The sequence below is a fragment of the Pestalotiopsis fici genome (genome assembly GCF_000516985.1).
Source record: "Pestalotiopsis fici W106-1 unplaced genomic scaffold PFICI_Scf_9, whole genome shotgun sequence".
Lineage (NCBI taxonomy): Eukaryota > Fungi > Ascomycota > Sordariomycetes > Amphisphaeriales > Sporocadaceae > Pestalotiopsis > Pestalotiopsis fici.
Window position 1 is genome coordinate 1,402,517 of NW_006917099.1, and position 12,452 is coordinate 1,414,968.

The window sequence follows — 12,452 nt, forward strand, 5'->3', positions numbered from 1 at the left end:
TTTTCTCTCTTTCTCTCCTTTTTTTTTTAAAAAAAAATCCTAGGCGGAGCTTTATAATTTCAGTATGATCCTCAAGGAGCTCGACAACATCTTGGGTTGATTCTCGACAGTTTCCGAACAGCATTGCCTTTATGACAGGAGACCATCGTGCCAGTGCCCATAAGCAAACGCGAAAGCACATTGCTTCGTCATGCTTGTGACCTCCGCCGATGAGTTCGCACCCACTTGCGCCAACGACTAAAATCAGATCACCAAGCTCGTCAATGTCGATAATGGACGGGTCCCTGACCACAAACGGGCAAATATCCGTGTCACCGGAATGGGCATCTTCGGACATTTGGTCTTGCATCTCGATTGATTCATCGACGTCGAAATCCATGTGACTTGCCGTGGTGTTGATGTGTCAATCCGTAGCAAGAAACCGAGATGGAAGAACTGTTAGAGACTTGTAGTTGGTTGATTTTCTCTGCATCGGGTTGTGGTTGTGAACAGATGGGGGCAAATAGTGCAAACGCGAGTGTCCGTGGTAATCGACTTTGGTGGTACTTTGCCGTTTCACACAACTCTCTACACATCACGATAATGCAGACAATCAATGTACATGATCACACATTTGAAACGCGAGAAGCTATGATTTACCATGTCATTCTTTCTTGATTTCTCTATAGTAAATCCGCTTTGAAAGTTCCTATAGCTGGGTCTATGCAATTTGCTACCAGAATACAGATCATCACCCACCAAAGACAACTGTGGCGGATTTACACGATTTCTACCAACGCATCTCCCTCGGCAGCTTGGTAACACTCCATGAGATGGTATTATCCTGGGATACGCTGCGTATCGAACAATTGTATTTTAGTTCAGACCCTTCGGTCACGAACCATTCGGGATAGGTAGGGCGCAAACCAAACTCTTCTGCTCTCAACAACAATGAGTCCACAATGGATCTCGGTGGCCAAGGGTATTCTTGCGTGTCGTTGAGCCTCGGCGTAAATGGCCTCATTTGTTTGACTAGGGCTTGTGGAATAGGACAGTCAGGATGGATCTGGGTGTAATCTGACCACAAACTTCGTTTGATTTTGGCACAAAAGTAACCAGTCGCCTCGTGTACGCTTTCCGGATTTGGCAGCGGCCATAGAGACTCCTTGTTGAGATCTCTCATCAGCGCTCCCAAGGTGTATGCCTTGCATTGGCTTTGGAGATGCTGTGTGTCTTGATTGCAGGCGTAAAGGCTAGAATCATTTTCACCGAGAAAACTACCGATTGCCTCATGAATGGGATCCAGGATACCCTTAATTTGGTGCAATCGGACTTTGCGGAGACTATCTGTGTTATGAAAGTTAGCCGTGTCGTAGAAAGACATCCAAGGCCCCTGTTTGTTACCTGCGACGCCGTCTGGCTCGATACTAGTGGCGAAAAGCTTTTGGTCTCTTCGTTGACTCCAGACTAGGTCAGAGAAAACGACCGCATACAATTGTAGATGGCCGAAGACGCTGGCAATGAACAGCGATTTTTCCATCTTCTTGTATCTAACTGCATGAGGACAAGAAGGGAAGAATCTATTGCCCTTGAGGAGAATTGAGGCCCAATCCCTCGCCCATGTACGAAGATGGTGTGACATGAGGTATCTGTTTGCAAGGGCCACCATTTCGTAAACCTCATCGACAAAGATGGGATCTGGCTGACTCACGTCGTGCTTGAGGGTAAAGTCGTAGACCGGAGTCAAATTACCATGTGAAAGTTGCAAAAGCATCTCCATGGCAGCGGTGTCATCTTCGGGAAAATTAATGGTATCCTGAGTTGCCGCAGTGAATTTTCCGAAAAGCATCGCTCGCATAACGGGAGAAGAGCGTGCCAGAGCCCGAGAGCATATACGGAAAGACTTTGCCTCCTTGTGTTCGTGGGTTCCATCTGCCATGATCTTGCACTGATTCGTGCCAACGACCAGAATTCGATCACCGCGCACGTCAACGTCAATGATAGTGGGAACCTGGATGAGGAAAGGACACGGCTCGGGGGGTTGGGGAGGAATGTGTCGCTTCTGCTCGCCCTCGGGTGATTCGACTGCTTTGCGTTTTGATGCCATGATTGCGCTTCACCGTTGCGCTGGGGATTCTTGATTGTTGCAATGTGCAAGAGTTTGTTGAATCTGGAGAGGGAGCTTGAAAGGATTAATTGGTGGTGATCTTCGGGTTGTTGGGTCCTCATGCGTTGGCACGGGGCAGTGTGGTTGAAGAGATGGCAAAAGCAATTGGTAAGTGCAGAGAAAGGAAACGGTGCAACCATGTATGGAAGCGCCGACTGGTTTGACGTAATACTTTGCCCTTTGACACAGCTGTCGGATTGCTTTCTGCCCCGCCAGACTTGAAGAAAAAGTCAATGCAAGTAACAATTGTGTCGTTAATATTTGGTGTGTCTATCCTCAAGCCCACATAGCTAGGTACAATGCAATTGCCATGTCACGAGAGTGCTTTCAAAGAGTGCTTCCAATAAATCGTAGACACATGGACCAGAAAGCATTTGGAGAGCTGAAGGTTGGAGCGAGTGATTTAAAGTCCGAATTATCTCATCATAATGTACATTACCCATCTATGGCGATGAGCCCTCAAAACATGGCCGAATCCAAGCGAAAGGCTTCCTGCATATCCTCATCTTCACTACTGTCATCTCCCTCAGGATTCCCAGAATTCTCAAAGTATGGGGGAATGTCTAGGTAGTCCGAATCATACCGAACAACCCAGCGATGAGACTTTTCGCCATGGAGATAAGGGGGGATGAAGTTGCGATGCTTCGAAGTCAAGATTCGCAAGCGAACAGGCACATTCTCCCATGTTTCTCGTTCGGTGGCAGGAGGTCCCGCACTGACGGGCGAGGTATCTTCGGGAATGTCGGCCAAATCCTCTCCGGGGTGTTCCTCCAAAGTGTACCTGTCAATCATCTTGTGTCTCAACTCTTCGAATACTCGTCGCAGTGGTTGATGGTCACCGTCGGCGACATCGTACCTTCTATGATGACCAAAAAAGTGCAGGGGAATTCGGTAGAGACGGAGATCAACTTGAAAGCCCTCTTGGCGCCTTGAAGCGCTCTTCAAGCACTCGGTAAGCTTGGGTAGCCGCGCCAAAACATTCTCAGCTCCACCGCGAAAGGTCAATGGGCTCAGGTCCTGCAGAACAAGGGTCCTCAAATTGGGCGGCGGCTGGTCAAGTCGAACTGACCAGTTGAGCTTGAGGTATGAAAGCGACCGAAAGTTGGCAAGGTTGAACGCGGTGAGGGGGCGACTGGACATCATTCCCCTGGGGTCATGGTGGCCCGAAAAGTCAAACTCCTCGAGTGATTCTGCCTGCAGTTCCAGAGCTTCGTGGGAGGTCTCCACGTCATCTCTGAGAAAGTCGTACGACAATGTGTCTGTTGCATGGTGGGTGACTTCGTGGAGAGTCAAGCGCTTGAGTGCTGTTGGATAGGACAAGATCTGCTCCAGCGCGCGTGGGGATACTACGCTCTCGACAAAGGATAAGGACTCGAGCTTTGTTGACTTGGCAAACTGGGATATGTCGCGATCTTCGTCTTCCACTCTAATCTTGACACACGATACGGTGAGGCTTTGCAATTCCGGCAGTAAAAATATGGGACACAACGGTGTCGTTCTCCAGAATCGTGAACTGATGCTGCCGGTCCAGTGCAGGATCACTAAGTATAGTATAAGTTCACCGGCATCCCATTGGGAAAGAGGTGTTACACTGACCGGATTTCAGAAAGCCAAGAGGCTTGGCGCAGGATGGAATACTGGAAAGCAATGACGCCTGCTCAAAAGCTCTCAGATAGGCCTGCATATCAGCTTGCCAAACGCTCTCGCTCTTTGCCCCGATCCGCGCATGGGAATTGCAAAACGGGCTCTCGGAAACAAATGAGTTTAGACATGGAAAGAAGCAAAGATCGACGGGTGCCGTGTTTTGAAAGTCATGATGCCGCGTTGAATAGACCAGTTGCAGATCATGAACGTAAGTCGCACGTCGGGGATCTGCTCTGCAAAGCTCTAGCAGGCGATTTGCAGAAGCGCGCCGCGTGCATAGTACGTGACTATAGAGGCATATCTCGACGACCTGCTGGAACTTTTTGCAGGTTCGTGCTGTGGCTTGAAGTGCCTCGGTATCGGCTATTTGTTGGAACACGAGCAAGATGAGCTCCGTCGGCAGCGACTCTAGGGCCATGGCAATAGTAAAGCGACCACTAAAGAGGGATCCAAAGAGTCATTTGCGCGATTCTGGCAATGATGATATTTCTTGAACCAAGAACCCGAACAATGTTAGCTCGGCAGCAGCAGCAGCATCATCAAACAGCTCAAGGTAGATGAATGGTGTTGTGTAACGTGTCCAGGTACCTACCTCCTACCCATCAACTAGGCAACAAACTCGAGGGGTTGTAGCTAGGTCCGCTAGGCGATGAGGGGAGCTCCAAGCTCGGGAAACATGGGGCACCGACAATTCCTTCACATGCAAAAGAGACACGCAAGTGGCCACCAGGTGTCAGATTTGCCGCGTCAGAGTATAATCCCTAAGATCGTGGCTCGTTGCGTGCAGCTTTGAAAATTTGCCAAATTAGCATAATTTCATATGGTACAATGTGATGGATCGCAACAACAATGCTTTTGATGGATTACAGAGACCCAGCGTCGTCTTTGCGGGCGTGTTGCTGAACACATGGCCTAAAGCACAAACCTCCGAGATCGCAGGGACCAACCCCACGACCACTGTGGCGTTGAGTTATCCGTCAGCTGGGGAGTAAGCCAAGCTTTAGCCAAGCCAGCACCATCTCCTGTAATTAGCTGAATTTATGAACTCGTTGAAATATGGCAAGACTATAAATGCAAATCTAAGTCGATCAATGCCATGTCGAGCAGGCTGAGAGACACGGGAGGGTGTGGGGGCAAGAATTATGGACATGCACGCGGCAGGACAGCGGAGGGCAGAGAAAGAGAATGAAACATCGGAATACCCTCCCTAGTTAGTTGACAGGCGGTCTTGTCAAAAGCAGACTGCAGGGCTGTATGTGACTACATGCAAGCAACTCCGCAACTCACAGCTCGGTTACAGGTGGCAGTAGGGTACATTTCTCAGGATTCTTCCACCTTCAATATTCCACTATCCCTAATGCACAGCCCGAGATTACAGGCATAATAGGTACGACCATGTAATGTGCGGTCGCACTGAATGCCAACGGTAGATGCGCATCTACGTACCCTGTACCTAGACAGCCACATATGCTATTCTTAGTGCTTCCCAAGGAAGAATACTTAGAGCTTTGTACCAATAAAAAAAACCTTACGGAATCATGTGCTGTGGAAACATTGAAGGAACTTGAGAGTAACTGGATCTCTTTACTACATGAATCATGATCATCTATTATCGCTGTGACACTGTATTCAGATGATTTTCAGGTCGCAACCTTTGTACGATTTCTAATATTCTATACAACCTCTTTCCAAATGTTTCCTGTCATCGTTTCGGTAACAAGAGCAGGCATCACACCCGTAGATGGAGTGACGAGGACAAAATTGTCGCCGGTGACATGGAAATCCTCCGCCTTTGTCGATGGAAACTGGAACTCGAAGCTTTGCACGATACTACCAAGAAGCAAGTAGATTTCGGCCCAAGCCAGACTATTTGACATCGTCAGTTGGTAGTTACGTGATAGATTGTACAGCGCGACTTACTGCATTCCGATGCAATTACGCTTTCCTTTTCCGAAAGGCACAAAGGTCTTGTTGCCTAGGTGCCACGGGTCTGGGTCTATCCATCGGTCTGGGTTAAAGCGCTGGGGCTCTGGGTAATCCTCCTCGTTCTGGTGGAGCAAGTGTATGGTCATTCCAACGGGTGTGCCCGCTGGGATTCGCCAGTCTGCGTAGACGAGGTCCTTGTCTTGGGAAACTCGAGCGCTGCGAGTAGCAATAGCGGGAGCCAAGCGCATAGCTTCCATAATAATGGCTGTTAGGTAAGGAAGCTGCTCGAGCGTCTTCCAATCATGGTTGGCGGCAGCAGCAATTTCCGCCCGTAGCTTTTCGAAGATCTTGGTGTCGCTATAGATGTGGAAGACTGCGATCCGCAGAACAGCGGCCGTTGTCTCGAAGCCGGCACCAGTGGTGGTGGACATATCGTCAAATATTCTCTCAAACGATTTCTCGGCAGCCGGAAGTTTGGATTGCACAATTTCATGGACCAGAGTGCGTGGGCCGTCGTCATCTGGAGTGATTGCCGCCTTCATGAAATTCCTGGTATCGTTCATGGAAATCTAGACGCAAACACACGCACGGTGCGTATTAGTCACAGGTGAAAATGACACATCCAAAGCTAGCAACTTACAATCATAAAGCGGAAAAACTCCTTTATAACAGGATCGGCGACCGCAATAATCCACTGGGGCGGAATTGACCGCATGAAAGGACCGAAGAAGCGTATGAACTTGGTAGTTCGCCACAAGAGACCCCCGGCCTGCGCTGCAACTGTTATACCGGCATCGAAATCCTCTTTTCCGAGATCATTGTAATGCTTTCCGAAAATGTACTCGTTAACAACATCTCGTACGAAAGCTGTGAGGGCGGCGCCGAGGTCAACAGTTTTTTGAGACGCGGCAAAGCCCGACAGTCTGGCGAAAAGCGCCTGGACATGTCTCATAATCATGTCTTGCTGGTTCGACACCTTGGCCTTAGAGAAGAAGGGACTCAGGGGCAGGCGACGATTCTTGTGCAAGGTGTGGTCAGCCGTCCAGAGGGTCGCGCCTTTGGTTGCAAAGGCATCCATGGCCCAGTCGTATTTGTGCCAGATTCCTTCCTGGCGATTGTAAAGTGTTTCAAAGAATGCTGCATCATTCACGTGAAGCTCCCAGGGGCTGATACGGATAATGGGACCATTTTTTTTGTGTAATTCAGCTATCTTGAAGGTATACTGGCCGTTTTGGTAAAGATCGTAGTAACCTTCGTACAATCGCGTCACGGCCGCGAGCCTAGGCCCAGGGAAACGAGCCAGGGGATGCAGGTATAATCGGTAGAGCGCAAGTGTTACATAATAGAGTAGAATAGTTGCAGTGATGCTCTGCCAAGACAGCAAACTGGAGAGAGCTTCCATAGCGTCAACAGCAGAAATATCGGGTTCTGCCAAAGATGATAGTGGGGTTCGGGAAGCAGTGGCGGGAGTCCTCCGACGTTATAGAATCACCTATCGATTGTTGTAGCAAGGTTCTACGGAAGAGGACGAGGGATTTAAAGAGTGCGGAAGGGACAAGAAAAGTTCAGAACCTCTTGGATAAAAGTACATTCAAAAAAGAAGAAGCATCAAGGCATGCACGGCCGAGCAAAAACAGCTAATTAAATTCCATGACCATCATTGATGCGCATGTCCTAGGAGGTAAAATTGCCGTCCTAGGTACAAAGTGCGTGTGTCATATTATAAGGCGGTTGGTTGTAAGGCAGGTACTGGATATACGCACCCCGCTCTCTCCACCCTGTTCCCTACACACTTGGGAGTTCTAGTAAAGGCAAGGAACTAAATGCAAATATGCTAAGGCTAAAAACAAAAGGATTTACCCGTAGGATTGTGTTAGTGCTCAATGGTGCACACTGCATGAGGTATCGATGGGGAAGAAGGGGACCAAATAGGAGGTACGGTATATCTATATACTCCGTATGGCGTCTTGACCACTGTTCAAGGAGGCTGCCTCTAGGTAAAAATATGCTGTCACATATGCGCTGCGTCAGCAACCCTTCCAGATAGACATAATTTACAATCACTATCTCGAGTCCTATTTGACTATCACTCTATCAACCCTGCTATACTTTTGGAGTTTTCGCGTGGATGTGATTGGTGAATCCGCCAGCCTCGTCTCGCTTGCTCGTCTTCCTTAAGATCCCTGGATGCAACAGGTTCTCGCGGATGAATCATGTCACCCTTAAATCCTTCACTACATTCTCCGTATATCCCAGACCTCGCACCAAGGTCGTAAAAAGAAACCAGGAGCTTCAGCAGCCAGTTCGAGCATCCCTGCCAAAACACGAAAAACGTCGTCAAACAAACGGCCCCAAGCTCGATCATGTCATTCAATCCACCCAAGCCACCACTCTTTGAGCCAATGGCAGACGTGCCCTGGTTACAGATGTCGTTAGAATATTCCTTAAACAGCTGCATGCTGAGAGATCTCGATTTATAGGGTTGATTCAAGAGCAAACTATTTGAAAACCTTTAATTCCGTAGCGAATAATTTAAGCCATATATAAAAAATAATAAATTTAAAAGAAAAGGAAATAAAAAAAGGAAATAAAAAAAGGAAATAAAAAAAGGAAATAAAAAAAGGAAATAAAAAAAGGAAATAAAAAAAGGAAATAAAAAAAGGAAATAAAAAAAGGAAATAAATTAATATTTAATAATAATATTCTTTCTTTCTTTTTTTAAATTCTTTTTTATATATTTATATCATATTATTACTTTTTCTTATAGCAACGGTAATGTGCGCCTATAAGGCCAAATGTTGAATTTTCTTTTTTCAACAGTTTGCTCTCTGGTGCTCCGTAGGTACGATACTTGCAATGCCGAATGAAGACACACTCGCGAGGAATGTCGCGTCAGTACCCTTGGAGTCTTGCGGCTGTTTTTTTTTTTTTTTTTTGGCAGAGAATCTCTCAATCTGCTGCCCGATGCGGCCGACGAGATCGAATTCCCGTGAGATCTACACGCTCGACTCGTTCTTCACACCATGTTCCCAGATCGAGGGTTGTGGTCCGACGCCCGTCAGTCGCACCGTCACTGTCGGATACGAGAAAATGTGACTGCTCAGCTCTTATCTGCCCCTAAAAAGGACTCGAGATTCTATCTACCACCAGAGGCCATGAAGAAGACAATGCTCGCCAGAGCGGAGGACTTTCACTTTCCTCGGCCTGAGTGAGGTTGGACGCAACATTGGAAAGTACCTAGTTGAGTAATGTATTGGTATCGTGTCTATGGAATTTCAGAATGAAGGATCAGGGCGAAAGTCTTGCCATCAGCCAGTAGTGTGCATCTAGGATCAGTAGCAACCAGAATGAAGTCTCCTCCAGCCTAAATGAACACAATACATCAGCCGTGACGCCATGTATGCTGAGAATCAAGCGTATCTCTGGAATCATCAGGGTTAAAGTCCACATTTCTCAATGAAGGGGCATCAATTGCTTGGCTACCCATGGTAGTGGTTACTAGTCGACTCATTTTTTTCGAACAAAGTGCAACGAAATAATCATTGAGATAAACACCCACCAGCTCAGACGCGAAACAAAAACACAGACGCGTTTGCAAACGCAATTCCCATTTTTACAAGCGGCCGCCTTTATTCTTACTCTGCCCCCACATTCTCTCGAACAATTACACGCGTGAGCACTCAACATTTTTACGTCTTGAACCTGCATATTCACTCAATTCAATTGATCCCACTGTGTCATCAGAGCTTCAACTTTTTTCGACCACGACAACACCAGTGGCACCTCAGTTCTCCATCCATCTCAGTACAGAATCAGTCCCCTGAGTCGCAGCCATGGAGTCCGACGAGTTCCCAGATCACAACGACGACGCACCTACCTGCACGTTTCTGTGTGAAGTTCCTGGCATCGTTGACATCGATGAGCGCGGCGATCGCGTTCTGCATATCGGTACCAACAAGTGCGAGATCGACAACGACGGCAATCACCACCACACGGAAGCCATGCGCTTTCGTGTTTGCTCGCGAGCCTTATCGCGGCTCTCACCTGTACTGGGGGTCTTGTTTTTTGGCCCTTTCCTTGAGGCAAATCAAGATATGGTCTACCTACCTGAGGATGATCCAAAAGCCATGAAGATATTGCTCTATATTGCACACGGTCAAATCGACCCTGTCTACGAGGTTGCCGACAGATATCCGGGCGATGAGGACAGCCATCGACTGTTAGAAGATCTCTACGATATTTTTGTTGTTGCAAATAAGTATCTGGTCACTCAACCACTTCGCCCATGGACATCTAGCTGGTCTTCGGCATTGTTGCCCTTGACTCGTCCAAGTTCGAACATCAAAGACCATTGCGAAAGACTTGAAAAGCTGTTGTATATCTCCAGCGAGGTTGGCCATTTCGAGATGTATAACAAGGCATTCCTCAGCTTGGTTTCCCACCACCAAAATGATAGGGAAATGTTCTCTACTACTCTTGAGCCAGATGGTGTCAAAGGTAATGATTCCTTCACCGCACAATTCAGTGGAAAGAGCTAACATGTTGGTCCTCAGACCGGGTCTTCTCAGTTCGATTGCGGCTCATTGAGGAAACGCTAGGTGCATTGAAGGAACTCATTGACCCCTTCCTTGACGACAATGTAGAAGCCAGCGACTATGACTGCAGTGCAAAGGGACCAATGACCCAGATCAACTGTCGATTACACACTCTGGCAGTCATCCTGCGACACTTGAAGAAGAAATCATTATTTCCGCTGCCCGAGCCAAAGGACGTCATCGAGAGTGCGGCAAGCCTACACGGACGAGTGACTAAGGGTCTATGGTCCGGCCCTACACTCCACAAAGACTGTGCGATTCGACCGCAATTGTCTTCTGCTCTTTCAAACGCGTATACGGTAACGACCAGTCTTTACCTACCACCGGCACCACTGTTCGAAACCATGTCATCTAGAGCCACATATTTCGGCTTCTCACAACCCGTCGAAGAGTCCGAAGCAGGTCCCAATTCAGAGCCTAATGGACTTTCCCAAGACTTCAATTACACGAATGAAGGATGGGGCGGAGAATTGAGCGACTTCCACCATGAAGCAGACCCATGGGGATCTGCCTCAAGTGCTAGCTGGATGAATTGAAGACCGATTTGCGTTGTTTTGTAATGTTACAGGGCTTTGTTGAAGTATTGTTTGGGCTTCAATAGAGATGGATCGCAAGATGCGCAATTAAATTGTGGTTCTGAACTCTCTTCAACTACAAGCTCTAGACCGACCACGTCGGCCAACACTGGTTACATCAATACCGCCACGACCTGCTCCTCTGGTGGTGCCTGTCCCATGGATGGTCAGGTTTAGAGAGCAGCAGAGAATTTGAGGGTATGATGAAGAGTCTGGGAAGGGGAAAAGGCTGTTCTGAGAAAATGCAGATTTACTAAAGGATGCACTGCAGTATTTGCGCGAGGCCACGAGTCTGGATGTTGCACTTTGGCCGTTGGTAGATGGATTTGTTTGCCCTCGGGCTTCTAGACAAGAGTGAATTGACTGTTCTCAGTTTTCAGTTGCATAAAGATCTAGCTCTTGAGCCATGAGTGTTTAAACTTGGGATGCTCAGAGACGTGAAGCTGCCTCTGCTTGTAACACAATCTCGGTACGTGAAGCTTGATGAGGTCTGTACTATGCACGCCCTTGAACATCTCTGGTAACTCTTGATCCTTTTGCTCTGACATGCCTTCTTTGACTTGGGTTCGCCCGATAATGTTTTCTTCTTGTGATGACATACCCCGTCGCAGAGCAGCTGCCTTTTTCTTTTCTCCCTGAATGCTCTCATAGATTTCCAACATTAAAACCTGTGCCACATGTGCCTCGCAGCTCTCGTTGCTCAGGTTCCGCGGGTCAGGGAGAACATCCTTCCAGCTTTTGATTACTCCGTCGTGCTGGGCTGTCCGGAATGACGGTATAGGCAGCCTTTTGATGTCTGGCTCGGCCATCCAAATGCCAGGTTGTAGTTGGAACGTGTTCTTGCCCGTGTACTCATCTACCGCCGCATCTATCTCCTCTAGATCCTCCTCCGTGAGCCCCAATTTCGTAGGATCGGACCCATTGATCAGGATAATGACCTGCTCCTGGACCAGATTGTCATGTGAATATGAGCCCTGCATGATACAGAACTTGGCGCCGGCCCGCTCGCAGCGCCGGCACTGCCCGGCTCTGTATCGGTGTCCGTACCTCTGTGTTCGTTCCGGCGTGGGCGAGTAGTCGCAAGACATGCCACTGTGCGCACAGCGCAAACAGGATCCGAAATGCAGGTTGAAGAAGTTGCGCTCAGCGCAACGCTTCGCCGCAACGGCTCGCTGTTTCTGTATGGCTTCATTGTACTGTCTTTCTGCTTCCTCAACCGATATCGCGTTCTGGCTAGTTTCGCGCTGGATCAGTTTCTCTCGAATTCGTTTCGCAGCAGGACCAATGACCTTGACTGAGCTGACTGGCTCCGGACCAGCCCAAAGCCACATTGACATGGGGTCATTCATGATTGTTCACGGTCAAAGGCCCCGGTTGAAGGGCTTCGCAACGCGAGTGGATTGCCATTGGCCCTTGAACATATATAACTGACGATGGTAAAAGCTTTGCTAACCACAAAGAAGGGTCTCTGTTGTTGTTGTTTTGTGGTTATACTTGTCTCTTTACTTTGACAAAGCCATATATCGGACATGTCAAAGAAACTGACAAGTGAGTGTGGAGGAGGAC

The 12,452-nt window shown here is 48.1% G+C and overlaps 5 protein-coding genes across 5 annotated transcripts; 1 reads left to right on the forward strand and 4 right to left on the reverse strand.

The window, feature by feature from the left end:
• Nucleotides 1–769: 769 nt before the first annotated feature.
• PFICI_11833 (uncharacterized protein) lies at nucleotides 770–2,086 on the reverse strand (the record flags this gene model as incomplete). The annotated part of the gene is made up of 2 exons (XM_007840414.1): nucleotides 770–1,326; nucleotides 1,384–2,086. 2 exons carry the CDS (start codon nucleotides 2,084–2,086, stop codon nucleotides 770–772), a joined length of 1,260 nt encoding a protein of 419 aa, XP_007838605.1.
• A 519-nt stretch (nucleotides 2,087–2,605) lies between these two features.
• On the reverse strand, nucleotides 2,606–4,208 carry PFICI_11834 (uncharacterized protein; the record flags this gene model as incomplete). Its single annotated transcript, XM_007840415.1, has 2 exons — nucleotides 2,606–3,687; nucleotides 3,743–4,208. 2 exons carry the CDS (start codon nucleotides 4,206–4,208, stop codon nucleotides 2,606–2,608), a joined length of 1,548 nt encoding a protein of 515 aa, XP_007838606.1.
• A 1,255-nt stretch (nucleotides 4,209–5,463) lies between these two features.
• PFICI_11835 (uncharacterized protein) lies at nucleotides 5,464–7,118 on the reverse strand (the record flags this gene model as incomplete). Its single annotated transcript, XM_007840416.1, has 3 exons — nucleotides 5,464–5,656; nucleotides 5,711–6,285; nucleotides 6,357–7,118. The coding sequence occupies 3 exons, from the start codon at nucleotides 7,116–7,118 to the stop codon at nucleotides 5,464–5,466; spliced, it is 1,530 nt and encodes a 509-aa protein (XP_007838607.1).
• Nucleotides 7,119–9,549: 2,431 nt separating this feature from the next.
• PFICI_11836 (uncharacterized protein) lies at nucleotides 9,550–10,847 on the forward strand (the record flags this gene model as incomplete). Its single annotated transcript, XM_007840417.1, has 2 exons — nucleotides 9,550–10,213; nucleotides 10,270–10,847. 2 exons carry the CDS (start codon nucleotides 9,550–9,552, stop codon nucleotides 10,845–10,847), a joined length of 1,242 nt encoding a protein of 413 aa, XP_007838608.1.
• Nucleotides 10,848–11,278: 431 nt separating this feature from the next.
• On the reverse strand, nucleotides 11,279–12,235 carry PFICI_11837 (uncharacterized protein; the record flags this gene model as incomplete). Its single annotated transcript, XM_007840418.1, has 1 exon — nucleotides 11,279–12,235. The coding sequence occupies one exon, from the start codon at nucleotides 12,233–12,235 to the stop codon at nucleotides 11,279–11,281; it is 957 nt and encodes a 318-aa protein (XP_007838609.1).
• Nucleotides 12,236–12,452: the final 217 nt, after the last annotated feature.